General features: G+C 36.7%; 1 protein-coding gene across 2 annotated transcripts; it reads left to right on the plus strand.

Annotated features, from left to right (window-relative positions):
• The first annotated feature begins 5,919 nt into the window (after nt 1-5,919).
• LOC122079341 (protein TIFY 6B-like) lies at nt 5,920-9,894 on the plus strand. Of its 2 annotated transcripts, none has more exons than XM_042645730.1 (7): nt 5,920-6,225; nt 7,513-7,715; nt 7,812-8,086; nt 8,181-8,265; nt 8,355-8,679; nt 8,796-8,853; nt 9,514-9,894. In XM_042645730.1, the coding sequence occupies exons 1-7, from the start codon at nt 6,141-6,143 to the stop codon at nt 9,659-9,661; spliced, it is 1,179 nt and encodes a 392-aa protein (XP_042501664.1). In that variant the 5' UTR covers nt 5,920-6,140; the 3' UTR covers nt 9,662-9,894. The 2 variants fall into 2 exon arrangements, with proteins under 2 accessions (XP_042501664.1, XP_042501672.1); XM_042645738.1 differs by having other exon boundaries at nt 7,531-7,715.
• The last annotated feature ends 7,288 nt before the right edge of the window (nt 9,895-17,182 follow it).

Below are 17,182 nucleotides of genomic sequence, written 5' to 3' on the forward strand. Positions count from 1 at the left end.
AAAAAAAAAAAAAAAAAAAAAACCTCCCTAGCAATATGATCTAACCCTTTGATTTAATAGACGTAGGATAATTTAGACATTTATTTATTTTAGTAGAAAATTTAGACCTTCATTAATAGGGATGAAAGTTAATGATGAGAGTCACTATTCTAGAATTCCAATCATGGCACAAATCACCATGGTTGAAGAGATTATCTTGCCACTCTATGGGATGAAAAACTTTCATCTTAATTTTTTCTTTCCTTTTTATTCATTCGTTTTCTTTCTGAACAAACATGGCTTCAAGGTGTTTTAAAAGAAAACAATGTATATTATGGGAGAGTGTTTCCTGTCTAGAAACGTAACCTTCACTAGCAAGGAAACACCCAATAAGACCAAAAAGTCTGGATTAGATCCTTGTACGAGAGTCATTCTCGTACGGTGTTTGATCCACAATTGGAATCCATTTAATCTCTCGTACTTTAATTGGTTTTTATTTTCAATGGAGTCTAAGTGTGGATCAAACACTGTACTAGAATCATTCTCGTACGAAGACCTGATCCACACCAAGTGCCCCTAAAAAATATAATTATTTGAGGGAGTAAAGAGTTTATTTCAGTGGAAGGGATGGGAGAAATAGACATGGGAAGCCCTAGTGTAGATTTGCTTAACAAAAACATTTTCCCTTATGGCATGGGAGTTGCCCCAAATCTTATGAAATCCAATCTTTTTTTGCTTTTTCCTTTTTTTATTTTTTTTTTATTTTTAAAGATATTATTAATCTTAAGAAAAAGATCCTAGCCTGATTGCATGCCTTTACGCCTAGACATAGGGGGTAGTGAAGGATCACCTTGCTCCCCCTATTTGGATGCATGTATTGTCTTCCTTAGTAGGTCCCCGCATTGGCACAATGGCCGTGTGGTAGCAATCCCTAGCCCATCAATCTTTACCAGTTTTTACTATCCAATCAAAGGTGGCACTTCAAAGCCAAAATTGTGATCATAATTAACACAACCCATGTCTAAGTTGTGATTAAAAATAGGGTGAGAGTTTTCTGTATAGGAAGGAGTGTGGCTTGTAATGCCTCAGCCCCATTAATCTTGAACAATATTGTCCTCTTTGACCCATGGGTCTCAAGACTTAAAAATGCATTGTGCCATGTTAAGGAAGCTAGAGGTTATTAATTAATACATGAATCTCTCCCTAGGCGATGTGGGACTAAAGTTTGCACACCTTCACCGATCTTCCAAACCCCCTAGTACTTGGTCTTAATCTTGGTGGGGACACTTTACTGATCTCCCAGGCGGGTTCGATACTTACCATATTCTTGGGTCTCACAAACTTCACCCCTTTTAGTACATCATCCTCGCTGTGGCCCCACACGCTGTCGGGATCAACTCTAATACCATTTGTAGTGCCACGGTCCCATTAACCTTGCACAATATTGTCATCTTTGGCCCATGGATCTCAAAGCTTTAAAAAGCGTTGTGCTATGTTAAGGAGGCTAGAGGTTATTAACTAGCCCAGTAATCTTTTCCTAAGTGATGTGGGACTAAAATTTATACACTTTCACTGATCTCCTAAATCCCCTGGCATTGGTGGTATTCTTGTTGGAGACATCTCACTGATCTCCCAGACGGGTCCGGTACTTGTCATATTCTTGGGTCTCATAATAAATATTTCATTTTATAACATCACCTACGATAAATAATGGCTCAGTTTGACTGTCATAAGGGATAGTTACGTATTTGTTTTTACCATACCTTAGAAATCTGACAGATTCTGGATACTGAGATTGGACCTTAGGACTACTCAATCTAGGAATATTTTTTTGTCTAATTTTTTTACATGTGGTAGCCCCAAAAGTATACGTTTATTTATAAAAAATTCTAATCCTTTTGATTTACAGAAGAGGGATAAAATGAATTTCTATTGAACTGTGGTCATTTTTGTCTAGAACTGTAGATATATCAGTACTTGTATATATATTTTGAATGATTTGAAGATTGATTTAGAATATGAACCCTTCTTATGATTTATATCTTTATTAGTCTAGTTTTTCTCATAAAAATCCCCAATCCATTTGATCTATGAAAGATGAAGAAAAATGTATTTTGCTGGACTACGGTCAATTCTATCTAGTGTGTGTCTAGTGCATATACCAGTCCTTGTGTCTATATTTTGGATGTTTTAAATATTGATTTGGAGTATGCACCCTTCTAATGATTTATATTTCTATTCGTCTAATGCTATCCATAAGAATCCTAGACCCATTTGGTTTCTGAAATATGGGAGAAAGGTAGTTTAAATGCATTGTAGTCATTTCGGTTTAACAAAAATGGTCACAGTGCAATATCCTATGTTGAGACTTATTTTGAAAGGTCTCAAAGACCTAATCTAGAGATAAATCCTACTGATAATATATTATATTTTAAGCCTACTTTAAAGATATATAATTTATTTTATATCTATTGTCTATATGAGATGTTATAAAAATAGAAAAGTGTTAAACATAGGAATAGACATAATCTGAAAAATATGAATATAATGTATTAGGTGAGTTGGAACTATCTTTCCCTAATTTTTCAGAAACTAAATTGGTTCAAGATTTTTATTGATAACATTAGATGAATAGAGATACAAATCATTAGAAGGGTGCATACTCCAAATCAGTCTTTAAAGCATCCAAAATACAGACACAAGGACTGATATATGCATTAGACATACGCACTAGACATAATTGACCGCAATCCAGTAAAATATATTTTTCTACATCTTTCATAGATCAAATGGATTGGAGATTTTTATAGGTGAAACTAGACTAATAAATATATAAATCATTAGAAGAGTTCATATTCTAAATTAATCTTCAAATCATTCAAAATATATATACAAGTACTGATATATGTATTGGACCTAGATACTGGATAAAATTGACCATAGTTCAATAGAAATTCATTTTTCTCTCTTCTATAAATCAAAATGATTGATTTTTTTTATAGATAAAAATATACTTTTGGGCTACCACATATAAAAAAATCAGACAAAAAAAAAAAAATTCCTAGATTGAGTATTCCTAAGGTCCAATCCCAGTTTCTAGAATCTATCAAATTTTTAAGGTATGGTAAAAACAAATACATAACTAGCTCTTACGAGAGTCAAATTGAGCCATTGTTTCTCGTAGGTGACTATACACTCTACGAAAGAGGAATTCTTATTCACAATATTGTCTCAATAAGCTTTAAAAGATTTTACTCCTCAACCCTAAAAATAAAAATACAAATTCTAATGTAAAAGGGGTATCGGTTTCCTACTCCAATCAAGGTTATTAAATAACTTAGGAATTTCTTCCTAGGTGATGTGGGACTAAAGATCTAGTAATTATATACAAAAAATCAAGATAAATTAATTTATAGGCTTAACATGGTTGATATGCTTCTTTCATTATTATGTGAATTGATATAAGAATTCCTTTCATGTTAATATGTGTGTTGTTATGATGTTTTGAAAAATTATCATATGTCATCTCATACTATTTTTATTAATGACATGCCATGTATATATCATATGTCCATATTATATCAAGGAAGTCAGAGGTTATTAACTAGCCTAGGAATCTCTCCCTAGGAGATGTGGGACTAAAGTTTACACACTCTCACAGATCTTTCAAACCCCCTGGTACTTGTCGTATTCTTGGTGGGGACACCTCACCAATCTTTCAGGTGAGTCTGGTACTTGTCGTATTCTTAGGCGTCACAACTTCTCCCCTTTTGACACAGCATCCCCACTGTGTCCTCGCACACCCTCACCGATCTCCCAAACCCTTTGGTATTGACCGTATTCTTAGTGGAGACACCTCATCGATTTCTCAGGTGGGTCCAGTACTTGTCGTATTCTTGGGTCTCACAAACTTCCCTCCTTTAGGTACAGCGTCTCCGCTGTGGCCCCACACGCTGTCGGGGTCTGTTCTGATACCATTTGTAACACCTCGGTCCCATTAACTTTATTGTCCTCTTTGGCCGATGGGTCTCAAGGCTTTAAAACGCGTTATGCCATGTTAATGAAGCTAGAAGTTATTAACTAGTACAGAAATCTCTCCCTAGGCGATATGAGACTAAAGTTTGCACACTCTCATCGATCTTCCAAACCCCCTGGTACTTGCGTATTCTTAGTGGGAACACTTCATCGATCTCCCAAGCAGGTTCGGTACTTACCATATTCTTGAGTCTCAAATGGCTCTTGTACTAAAGCGAGCCAATGACAGCACTCGTGAAATCATCATTAAGGGTTGAATTTTTATCTTTCATAAGGGCGGCTGGTCAGTCACATAGCTTATGTCTAGGTGTAGGAGTCATACTACTAGATGGGCTATTTTCCCTAAAAAATAATTTCCAAATTCTTTTTCAATAAATTTTTTTGATAGAAACCACAATGGAAGGGTCAGTTCAATTCAAAGTTCACACAAACTCTATCTTCACCCTAACGGTCCAACCCAACTCAACATGAGTGGACCTCATCGTTGTGGGATTGAGTGTTTGACTGATTGTTGAGAGATTCTTGAGAATGATCTGGTTATTTCTATGGAAAATGATTTTCACTCACAGTCTGGTGGGTAGCAATTAAGTTTTTCTTATTTGAACTTCCAGCCAAGGATACAGAATAATTCACTTTATTTTTCTCAATATTTAATATTTTAGGTTTAGGATTCACCAAAAAACGGCTATATGTGTCCTAATCAATGTCCAATTGAGCGTTATTTCAAAAGGGGACCATTTTTTGTTTCATTCTCACCTGATCTAAGGGTGTATATTTTAGCTAAAATTGATCAAACTCGGACTGAATCAAACTAAAACCCTTATCAAGTTGTCTTTGGTCTGAACTTATATGAAACCATTAGAAAACAAAACCTGACCAGACCGACTAAATGGATCGGCCAAAACTGAAATCAAGTCTAACCTAATAAAATTTTGAAAAATCACAAAAATTATGGAAAAATAATAAAAATGAAAAAAAAAAACATTATTCGTTAGCGCCTACTTATGTAGCTCTCTTGAACCGAATCAATCAGTTGACACCCCTATCCCGATCCATATCAATATTTATATTATCATCACTCTGACGATATCGATTTGTATGAATGATACCTATAACAAAGGGTGTCAATCGATTAATTTGGTCAATATTTTTCAGTTCTATGGGAACAAAAAAAAAGAGAATAAAATGATTGGTGTCAACTTGATGGTTTTTGATTTTTTAGAATAAAAAATGAAAAAAAATTATTAAAAAAACAAAATGATGAAACAATGAAATCTTATTTCGTTATTTCGGTTCCGTTCTAAATACTTAAAAGGTAACCTAAGGAAATCATTCATAAATAGGTTTACCAAGCATCCTTTTTTTTTTTTTTTTTTTAGTTATAAAATAACATTTTGACACGTAATAAGGAGAAACTGATTAATTTGATTTGGTCCGACCGGCTCATGCTGAACTTTAACATCCTTACCTAGAACATAGATCCAACCTGCGCTTGGGAAGTTCCTTCTAGACCGGCTTTATTTCCATTAGATAAGACTTAAGAGGCACCACCGAGGAAATGGAGTTGTCACGTTTCCCGATTAATTGTCTTAATCGGGCTCGGCTTCCTATAAAGCGACGACTCACGAGTATGACACTGTTCGAACTCGTCACGGTGCGCACGATTTATTGTATCCACGTGGAATCCGTTAACTTATGAAAATGTGTTAGATAATAATATTATAATATCTTGGTTTGGTATGGACTATGGACCACGATTCTGATTTCAAAATGTGGGTTTTTATTACTGGAGCACGTGGTTTTCTCAACGGAACAACCGGTTTCTCCTGTAACCAAGATTCCCCCGGATCCGACGGTCTAGATTTTGTACTCCAAAAGTGTTATTAAAGTCATCCTCTCTTTGCCTGTAAACCGGAAGGCACACATTTCGGCGGTCCAGAGAGAGAGAAAAAATTTATAGAGAGAGAGAGAGCTTAGGTGGGTTTCTTCTTTCCTCTCATGCGGAGAAGAAGAGGAGGGTTTGAGAACTTCAGGAACTTAAGCTTAATCTGTTTTAGGGTTTTGAGGAGTTGTGTTTAGTGAGATCCTTTAAGTTTTAACAGTTGAAAGGTTTTTGAATCAAAGAGATGGAGAGAGACTTCTTGGGTTTGAGTGTAAAGGAATTGTCGCCGGCTGTGAAGGAAGAGAGCAAAGAGGGATTGCAAGATTCAGGTATGCTTTTGATTCGATTCGGTTCAACTCTTTATTTTATAAATTCTCTCAAACTCTGAAGATGAATTGTCGTTTTCGTCTCTGAAAGCTTCGAAGCTTTTTTGACTGATTTCACGGTTAATATGAGTTTTTTTTCCCGCGAAAACTCGTTTTTCCTCTCAATTTTCTTATGTTTAAACTTTTTTTCTTTCAAAGTTAGCTGAGATCGAACCTATATTCGATTTTAAGAAATCTAAATACTTATTTAACAATTTCAGTTCCTTCAAATTGCGGTATTTGAATGGAAAGTAGGGCTCCATGCGTGATCGAGCTGGGTGGTTTAGGTTGTAGAAGCTTCTCTCGACTGAGCGCTTCTCCTAGGACGTGCTTTTTTCTTTTACTTTTTTTCTTCCTTAGAATATGTACTTGAATCATGAAATTTCTACTCTTGGATCTGTTTTGGTTCTTTCTTTTTCCTCTTTTTTTAAATTTTTGGGTACTGGTTTCTGTTCAGGACCTCAGGTTCTTCAAACACACATGTTGATTTGATTAGGGTTGCAGACTTGTAGTACGGGGAATTGGGTCCTCAAAAAAAAAAAAAAAAAAAAAAATTTCGCCTTATTTTCTTTTGTTGGATAAGGTTTTGCTGACTTGCACCCTTCCATGTGAGGAAGGGGCTTCGCTGTGCCAGTTCATTTAAGCTAATTTATTTTGCTCTGTCCTATTTCTTCTCTACCAAATCCGTTGGAAATTTTATTTTATTTTATTTTTATAGAAAAAATCAAATTGTTCCGTTGATGCAGGCCGAAACTCAAATAAAAATCTTTTTTTTTTCTCTCCCAAAATTGAATTGAAAATTAATAATTTTTTTTTCATACGAAAGAAATAGATATTAATCATAACTGGCTTTGATTTTTTTTTTTCCTCGGAAAATGATTTTTCACCAATCATATATAGAGCTATAGTTAGTTAGAGCTAACCCTTCCCAACTACTATTTACGTAGTTTACCATGAGGAATATCGAGATTCGTGTTTTTGTTTATTGTTTTATGTCCATTTTGACCCTGTACTGGCGCATCTCATATTATGCTGTTTCCAAATATCTTTAACCTGATATTAGCTCTTGATATTCATTTTTAAACTAGTTTCACACTCAATCAGACGAAGATTAGAGATGGGTTTGTCTAATTTTACTCTGAAAATTCGATTTTTTTTTTTCCTTTTTTCTGTATGAGATTGGATATGGGTGATTTTTCCTGTCACGCATGCAACTAATTTAGCTCCCTTTGTACTTGTATATGACTTGAGCTTTCATGAGGGGTTCAGGAATGCAGTGGCCTTTCTCAAACAAGGTCTCTGCTCTGCCTCAGTTCATGTCTTTCAAGACTGGGCAAGAAGACAGATCAAAGAAGATGGTATTTGATCGCCTGGCCTCCTCTGCATTTATGCCTACCATATCTACAGCAGATGCTTTTGATGCTAATCACAAGCCCACTTCAAGCATAGTCCAGGTTCGATCTGAACTTTGCATGAATCTCTTCTTTATAAAATTTATGGTATTTCTGTTAGTTTGAACAGATCTGATCTTGCAATCCTCTGGTTTGCAGAAAAACTTCAATCTTGATAGGCAAGTGGGCACCTATAATGCAACGAACACTTACTCTGTGCAACATGTTGACCTCCATCGTCCACATGATCTTAGGGCCCTTCCTGTCCCTAACCAGACCATCTCGATTTCTATGAGCAACCCTTTCTTCAAGACCCATGTTGCTACCACAGGCCAAAGCTTGGCTCCTACTTCTATGAAGCAACAACCAATTGGCGGAATTCCTGTTACCACCACACATGCAATATTTCCAGCTTCTGGTTCTGTAGATCCAAGGTAATAACCCATTTCTTATTTTGTTAATATGGTATGTATCTCAGGATATCATCAACTGTGAATGCTAAATTGAGGCTTTTTTATTTTTTGGCAGGAACATCTCGAAGGCCTCAGGGGCTCAACTGACCATCTTTTATGGTGGTGCTGTAAACGTTTATGACGATATCTCTCCTGAGAAGGTATCTTTCCTTCTGAAACACAAACTGCATACACAGACACAGCCAGGCCTTTGGTAGTTAATTTTCTGAAAAATATTTTCTGTATTTAGGCTCAGGCAATTATGTTTTTGGCTGGAAATGGAGCTTCCATGAGCAACAACCAAAGGGCTCAAGTACAAGCACCAACCTCACAGCCAACAGTAGTTGAAGGTGTTCAAGGAAACCAGTCTCCTAATTCCACTCCTCCTTGCTCAGGCCTTCCAAGCCCCATCTCTGTTACTTCCCATTCTGGTGCTCAATCAGGTAGTGGGTCTAGCAACAATGACGAAGGGATGGCAACAAAATCCAAAGGAACTCTGATAGCGCCCAGCAGCAGCCAACCTGAGGTGGTCACTCCTATAGCATCTGCTGCTCCTACTACTCTCATGCCTGCAGGTATTTTCAATATCTGTCTTGTCCATAATCTATACTCAAAAGAGTTATAAGTGGCATGAGATAATAAATGAACTGTCTACTAAGCCTAAAAACTGACTAAGTCTTTGGTTTTGCAGCTGTGCCTCAAGCTCGCAAGGCATCCTTGGCTCGATTTTTGGAGAAGCGCAAGGAGAGGTAATTTCTTGAACTCTTTGGCTGTTTTTTGAGAAATTTTTACTGTCGGCAGTGGATTAGTTCATCTTATAGAATTGTTGTTTTCTCTCTCTCTCTCTCTCTCTCTTGCCTGCCTCCTACATGGGTGGGGAAAGCTTTAATTCTCTAGTTTGGAACTTATTTAGTAAACAAAGTTACCTAATTGAAAACAGTTTCATGGGTCTTTTGCTTTGCTTGATGCAAGGTACCCTTTAATGTAAGGGTTGCTTAGTTTTTCTGTTTAGCCTCATAATATGATTATATGACTCTAGAACTCTTATTGTTCAACACAAGCTCATTTCTAAAAAGCGAACTTGAACCCAAATGGCTTTACATGGGAGCAAGAATTTGGGGGATCTGGCCCTTCAATCCTTGTATCGGAGTCATGATTCAGCTCTTAATACTCATTTGATTGTTTCTGTAATAAGCCTCCTTATGGGTGATGGGTTTTCTGTGGGACATTTTTCTTCCCTTTCTGCTCTATTAAAATTGGAAAAAAAAAAATAATGGGGTTTTCTTTTAGACTTTCTCCTTTTGTGTTAACTCGGATCAAACTAGTTTTTGAATCTTTACAAGTGGTATTACTATAGTGATAGTTTTATTTGTTCCTTCAATTAATCCCCTCCTGTGTATTTAATGCAGGATAATGACTGTAGCTCCATACAGCCCAAGCAACAAATCAACAGAAAGCACCAAAGGCTCATTACCTTTCCCAGCCAACAAGGAGCAGTCATGGAGTATGGGGCCAACTAAGATGGAGGCTAATAACGCCAAGTTGCATTCTACATAGAAAAAGATGCAAAAAGCTGAAGGAGGATTCTCCTCCTCGCCTTTTTTGGTTTAATTTAAGCCCTTCTATTTCTCTTTAAGATAATTTAGTTTCAATTCTTTCTCCTTTGAATGTGGTCAGGAGCCTTTTGATCCTACAACACTTCTTTTAGAGAAGTTTGTATCCATTTTAACTTCCTGTCATATTGTAAAAATTGAAGTAACCTAAGCATATAAAACAATCCATATTCCTAATATTCTTCCAATACTTGTCAACAATGCTTCTTTCCGATTCCTGGCTTGTAGGGGGTGGTTTTGTATGACCCCTAATCAAGGATGCATGAATTCTTTCTTCGATGACATTAATGGGGTATGATTCTTTCTTCGATGACATTAATGGGGTGTGAAGAGTATTATTTTATTTATTGGGAAAGATATTTCAGACTTTCAATTAATTTCTTCTTCCATGGTGAGGAGAGAATCTATTCTGTCACCTTTTACATATTTGTGGGAGTTTTTGAACTTGGATGTCGTAGCATCAAGGTTTTAGTGCCTAGTATGGATCGTTTTTTATTTTGAGTTATTTGGACCATTTTGTCCTCCCTTGTTCTAAGATCATCCTACCACGATCAGGCATATGCCAATTGTGGACACTAGTTTGCTTTGATGGTTTGTGCCTTGTTCCCAATTGCGTCAATATGGTCGGTGGGCAAAGCTCTAGGTTTGGGTTGACCTCAACATGGGACAGGTGGGGATAGTTCTGGACCCTTCATGGGGTGTGAGTTGGAGGATCTAGATTTAGAGCGTGGATCAGGTTTTCGTACGGTTTATCCACACAGATGGAATTTATCTTAGGATATTTTCTTGCGTGGATTTTATCTTTGTGGATTAGTCTTATATAAAAATGATTCTCGTACAAAGATCTAATCCGCTTTCCTAGATTTATCCCTTGTGGAATGGCATCTAAACCCTCTTGGAGCTGCCATTGTGTTGGGTCTATGATTTATCCCTTGTGGGATGGCATCTAAACCCTCTTGGAGCTGCCATTGTGTTGGGTCTATGAGAGAGAGAGAGAGAGAGAGAGAGAGAGAGAGAGAGAGAGAGAGAGAGAGAGAGAGAGAGAGAGAGAGAGAGAGAGAGAGAGAGAGAGAGAGAGAGAGGTAAATGGCTGAGATCTGAAACTATTTTCTGCTTAAAAATATCTTTTACAGTGAGTGTGGTGGTGCAATGAGCATCAGATGGTCAAGAGAACCTTGGGATGTGTGTCCAAATGCTCTCAACCATTCGATGCTCACCGCACCATTGCACCCACTGTAAAAAATAATCACTCATTTTCTATTCCATATTTCTTGACATGAAATCTTTAATATTCAATGGGTATTTTCACTTGATGTCGATCTCTCCCTCTTTATTTGTGTACTTTCTTCTTGTATTTATACCATGAGATTTCTTAATGTTTAAGCTTCCTATGTTTTACTTGCTTACACTCATTTTGAGAGAGAGAGAGAGAGAGAGAGAGAAAGAGAGAGAGAGAGAGATTTCAAAGCAAGCACGTGAAGATGGGGACAAGCAAATTGTCCTTTGTCTCGTGCTAAAATAGTATTAGACCGGCCAAGGAAAGTGAGGCCAAGCTTTCTTTCTAAAAAGTCTAATATGTAGGTGAGAGAGAGAGAGAGGCTCTTATTGGGAGGAAAAAAGAGGGTTGGTGGTGGCCGGTGGTAGGGGTATTTATCCATTGATCCTTTACAGTCGTTGCTGAAAACAGTGATGGGTGCTGACCCGACATCCATGGCTTGGTTTTGATTGATGGAAACAACTCTGGTGTGCATGTGTTAATCACTTGATCTTTCCATAATTAGTTTTAGGACTTGTAAGTGTAATACTTAATGGCTATATGTAAGTAGCCAAATGCTAAATATGTATTTGGGAGAGTGAAAGATCTGATTGGCTTGAGGGGTCATGATTTAGGCATCATGCAGAGGTGATGTGCCAATGGGGATGGTTGAGCAATGGGGATGGTTGGAGGTTGAGAATATATAGGGATGTCAAAAGCTCGACTGATTGGTTAAAATTTAAATTCAAATCAACAAATTAGTAATTGTCATGGTGCCGAACCTCGATTGATTATTATTTGGATGTTCATGGTGTTTGGTTGTAGTCTCATAGACGCCCAATTAAGAGTAACTGAAACCGATAACGACAGTGACTTACCATTTATAGATCAATTCTGATGTACTGAGGAGATTAAAATATTAAAAAAAACCAGTTTTAAGTGGAATGATTAATGGCTAAATATAAGTAGCCAAAATGCCAAATATGTATGAAGGTTTTATATAAAGATCTTATTGGCTTGATGGTCCATTGATGTGGACCTCATGAAGAGGTGATGTGTCAACGGGGATGGTTCGGTATAGAAGTGCTAAAAGCTGACCCACATCGAGAGGCCTGACTGGAATAAATTGGTTAAAGTCTGGAACAGATGCGACTGATTAGCAAATAGTGTGCTGCTAGAGCTAGAACTAGAACGATTATTATTTGGACATTCACAGTGTTTGGTTATAGCACATTAGACCTTCAACAAGGTTTAATTGATGTTGGTGACAAACCAAGATCCATTGTTTATAGTCTAATTAATCCGTCTAAAGACTAATTATGATGTGTCTATGCCTAAAATATATGAGACCCCTTAAATTGATGTAGAGTGATTATGCCTAAGTGTAATCAGACTGTGACCAACAAAGTTACACCCATAGCTGGGAAGATAAACAAAGCCTACCAGACTAGACAAAAACAAGTCAATTCACCTTTTTCTTTTTTTATTTTTTTATATTAATGAAATATCAGAAAAATAATTTTGGTAGCATATGAAATATGAAATTACATTTTCTTTTCTTTAGGGCTCATGATTAAACTAGGGAAAAATCTCTGGTATGGGGCAATGGGATCTATATATGTTTACAGGTCCCAATAGCCACAATAGGCACACTAACCTCCAATACAGAGATCATATGTCACTGGTCCTAAACATTAGACTCTTAGGTTTGGACAAACCGAAGGAAGGGACAAGATCTTGTAACCTCATTTACGTATGCGGATATCTAATCATTTATCCATCCTACTATGACATTATATGTCATGCCTAAAGTGTTTTTATTAATAGAAGACCATTCACCGATAATATCTCGATCGTTCATGAAGTTTTTCACTTTCTTTGGCCAAAAAAAAGAAAGAAAATAAACTTTTTACATCTCTTAAAATGGATATGTGAAAAGCTTTTGATCATGTGGATTGGTCTTTCTCTAAGGTGTTCTTAAGAAGTTGGGTTTTTGTGAAAAATGAGTCTACCTTATCATGCAATGTGTAACAACTGTAAGATATTCAATCTTGATATATAGTGTCCCAAGAAGAAGTATTATATCTACTTGGAGAATTAAACAAGGTGATTCTATTTCCCTCTTCCTTTTCTTCTTTTGTGAGAATGTATTTGCTTTTATGGTATTTAAAGCCATTAACAAAAGTGGTGTAGAAGGAATTCGAATGAAAAGGAATTGTCCAATAATTTCAAGACTATTCTTTGCAAATGATAGTCTCATTTTCATGCAAATTAATGGAAATCAACTCCATAATTGAAAGATATTATTGAAAATATTGCAAAACATCAGAGCAAGTTGTTAATTTGTATAAATCTTGTTTCAGAAAGCACCAAAGACTCCTTACATTTCCCCAGCCAACAAGGAGCTGTCATGGAGCTTGGGGCCAACTAAGATGGAGGTTAATAATGCCAAGTTGCATTCTACATAGAAAAAGATGCAAAAAGCTGAAGGAGGATTTTCCTCGCCTTTTTCTGTTTAATTTAAGCCCTTCTATTCTCTTTGAAGATAATTTAGTTTCAATTCTTTCTCCTTTGAATGTGGTAAGGAGCCAGGAGCCTTTTGATCCTACAACACTTCTTTTAGAGAAGTTTGTAACCATTTTAACTTCCTGTCATATTGTAAAAATTGAAGTAAGCTAAGCATATAAAATAATCCATATTCTTAATATTCTTTCAATATTTTGTCGAGAGTACTTCTTTTCGACTCCTAGCTTGTAGGGGGTGGTTTTGTATGACCCCCAATCAAGGATGAATTCTTTCATCGATGACATTAATCGGGATGAGATGAGTATTATTTATGGGGAGAGAGATTTCAGACTTTCAATTAGTAGCTAGAGAAAGAATAATGATGGACAAATCGATTGGATTTTTCTTCTTCCATGGTGAAGAGAGAATCTATTCTACCACATTTTACGTATTTGTGGGATTTTTTGAACTTGGAAGTTGTAGTATCAATGTTTTAGTGCCGACTATGGATCATTTTTTATTTGGAGTTATTTGGACCATTTTGTCCTCTTTCGTTTTGAGATCATCCTCCCATGATCCGGCATATGGCCAATTGTAGACACTAGCTTGCTTTTTTGGTTTGTGCCTTGTTACATACTGCATCAGTCTGGTTGGTGGGTAAAGCTCGGGGGGCATTTTTGAACCCTCCATGGGGTGTGGGTTGGAGGGTTTAGATTTAGAGTGTGGATCAGGTTCTCTCGTATAATCTCTCATGCACATAGAAGGAATTCAACACATGATTTTTTTCTTAGATAGATTCCATCTGTGTGAATCAATCTCGTATAAGAATGGTTTTCATACGAAGACCTGATTTGCTCTCTTATATTTTATCCCTTATGGGATGGCACCCATTTCCCCTTCAGGGCGCTATTATGCTGGGCGCACAAAATAGAGAGAGAGAGAGAGAGAGAGAGAGAGAGAGAGAGACCGGATCTTCTCCAGAGAGCCCATGGACTATAGAGTGATCCCACGGTTGGGGGACCTAGGCACAAGTCTTAAGGTCACCCAAACTGTGAGATCACTCTATGGTCAATGGGTTCTATAGAGATGAATCCTATCTAAGAGAGTATATGGCCGAGATTAGGTCTCCATACCTAAAACCATTTTCTGTACCCATTTTTCCTGGGATGGGAATCTTTAATATTCAATGGGTATTTTCACCTGATGTTGATCTCTCCCTCTTTAGTTCTGGACTCTATTCTAGTATTTATGCCATGAGATTTCTTAATGTTTAAGCTTCCCATGTTTTCTTGCTTACGCTATTACTTTGAGAGAGAGAGAGAGAGAGAGAGAGAGAGAGAGGGGCAAATTGTCCTTTGTCTCGTGCTAAAATAGTACTAGACAAGGCAAAGCTTTCTTTCTATGAAATCTAATGTGTGGCTCTGTGAGAGAGAGACAGAGAGACAGAGACAGAGACAGGGAGAGACAGGGGGGCTCTTATTGGGAGGAAAAAAGAGGGTGGGTGGTGGCCGGTGGTAGAGGATTTTTTTCGGGTGGTAGGGCTATTCATCCATTGATCCTTTACGTACAGTGGTTGCTGAAAACAGTGATGGGTGCGTGATCCACCGACATCCATGGCTTGGAATTGATTGATGGAAACGACTCTGGTGTGCTGATCACGTGTTAGTAAATCCCTTAATCTTTCCATAATTAGTTTTAGGACTTATAAGTGTAATACTCAATGGCTAAATGTAAGTAGCCAAATGCTAAATACGTATTAGGGAGAGAGATCTTATTGGCTTGAGGGGCCTTGATTTAGACTTTATGGAGAGGTGATGTGTCAATGGGGATGGTTGGAGGTTGAGAATAGGGGTGTCAAAAGCTGGCCTGCATCCGTCGGTCTGATTGGAACTGATTGATTAAAATCTAAGTTCAAATCAACAAATTAGTAATTGGCTTGGTGCTGAACCTACATTGATTATTATTTGGATGTTCATAGTGCTTGGTTGTAACCTCATAGAGGGCCAATCAAGAGTAACTGACACCGGTAATGACTGTGACTAACCGTTTATAGATCAATTCTGATGTGCTAAAGAAATTTAAATACTAAAAAACATGTTTTAAGTGGAATGATTAATGGCTAAATATAAGTATCCAAAATGCCAAATATGTATAAGGGTTTTAAAAATCTTATTGGCTTGAGTGTCACTTGATGATGTGCTAATGGGGATAGTTGGGAATACAGGTGTTTAAAGCTGGCCCGCATCGATAGGCTGGACTGAAGCAAATTGGTTAAAGCATACCAGATTAGACAAGCTACAAGTCAATTGACCTTTTTTTTAATTTTTTAATTAAATATCAGAAAAATAATTTTGATAGCATATGAAATCTCAAATTACTTTTTCTTTTCTTTAGGGCTCATGATTTAACTAGGGAAAAATCTCTGGTATGGGCAATGGGATCTGTATATATGTTTATAGGTCCCAATAGCCATAATAGGCCCACTAACCTCCAACAAAAATATCATGTCACTTGTCCTAAACATTAGACTCTTAGGTTTGGACAAAAAACAGGAAGGGAGAAGATCTTGTAACCTCATTTATGCATGTAGATATCTAATCATTTATCCATTCTACTATGACATTATACCCAAAGTGTTTTCATTAATGGAAGATCATTCACCAAAAATATCTTGATTGTTCAGGAAGTTTTTCACTTTCTTCGACAAAAAAAGAAAGGGAAGAAACTTTTTTGCATCTCTAAAATGGATATGTGAAAAGCTTTTGATCATGTGGATTGGTCTTTCTCTAAGACTCTAAGGTGTTATTAAGAAGTAGGGTTTTTGTGAGAAATGAGTCTACTTTATCATACAATGTGGCAACTGTAAGATATATATTTTTTTTTTGGTATAAACAACCGTAAGATATTCAATCTTGATAAATAGTGTCCCAAGAAGAAGTATTATTTATACTTTGGAGAATTAAACAAAGTGATTCTATTTCCCCTTTCTTTTTCTTTTTTTGTGAAAATGTACTTACTTTTATGGTATTTAAGGCCACTGATGAAAGTGGTATGGAAGGAATTCAAATGAAATGGAATTGTAACCCAAGGGGGTAGCGTAGTTGGTGAACAACGAACTTGATATGAGTTGTAAACTCGAACGTCCTAAGTTCGACTCCCACTAGGCACATTTAGGCACATCTTGGACCAGTCACATGGGGGTGTTTAGTGGTCTTCACTGTATTCAGTGAAAGTTGAATGGTTCTCATTCAACCCCATGACCTGGTCCATGTGGATAGACATCGTTAGAAAAAAAAAAAAAAAATAAAAAGGAATTGTCCAATAATTTCAAGACTATTCTTTGCAAATGATAGTCTCCTTTTCATGTGAATTAATGAAAATCAACTCTACAATTGGAAGGATATTATTGAAAATATTGCAAAACATCAGGGCAAGTTGTCAATTTGCATAAATCTTGTTTCACCTTCAACAATAATACCCCACAAATGGTGAAAGTCAGGCTGTTAATCGGTCTAGCTCGATTAAGTTCACATTTATTTGGTTGAAACCAAAATCACACTATTTATTAAACGGTTGTACTTTCTAAAACCGCAACCATTTACTAAACTGTTTCGATTCCACGGTTTTTAAACGGTGTGAATTTCACGATTTTAAATAATTTTGGTCATGTTTATTCCTTGCGATTTTTAAACAATTAGTAATCGA

The sequence above is a fragment of the Macadamia integrifolia genome, chromosome 1 (genome assembly GCF_013358625.1).
Source record: "Macadamia integrifolia cultivar HAES 741 chromosome 1, SCU_Mint_v3, whole genome shotgun sequence".
Lineage (NCBI taxonomy): Eukaryota > Viridiplantae > Streptophyta > Magnoliopsida > Proteales > Proteaceae > Macadamia > Macadamia integrifolia.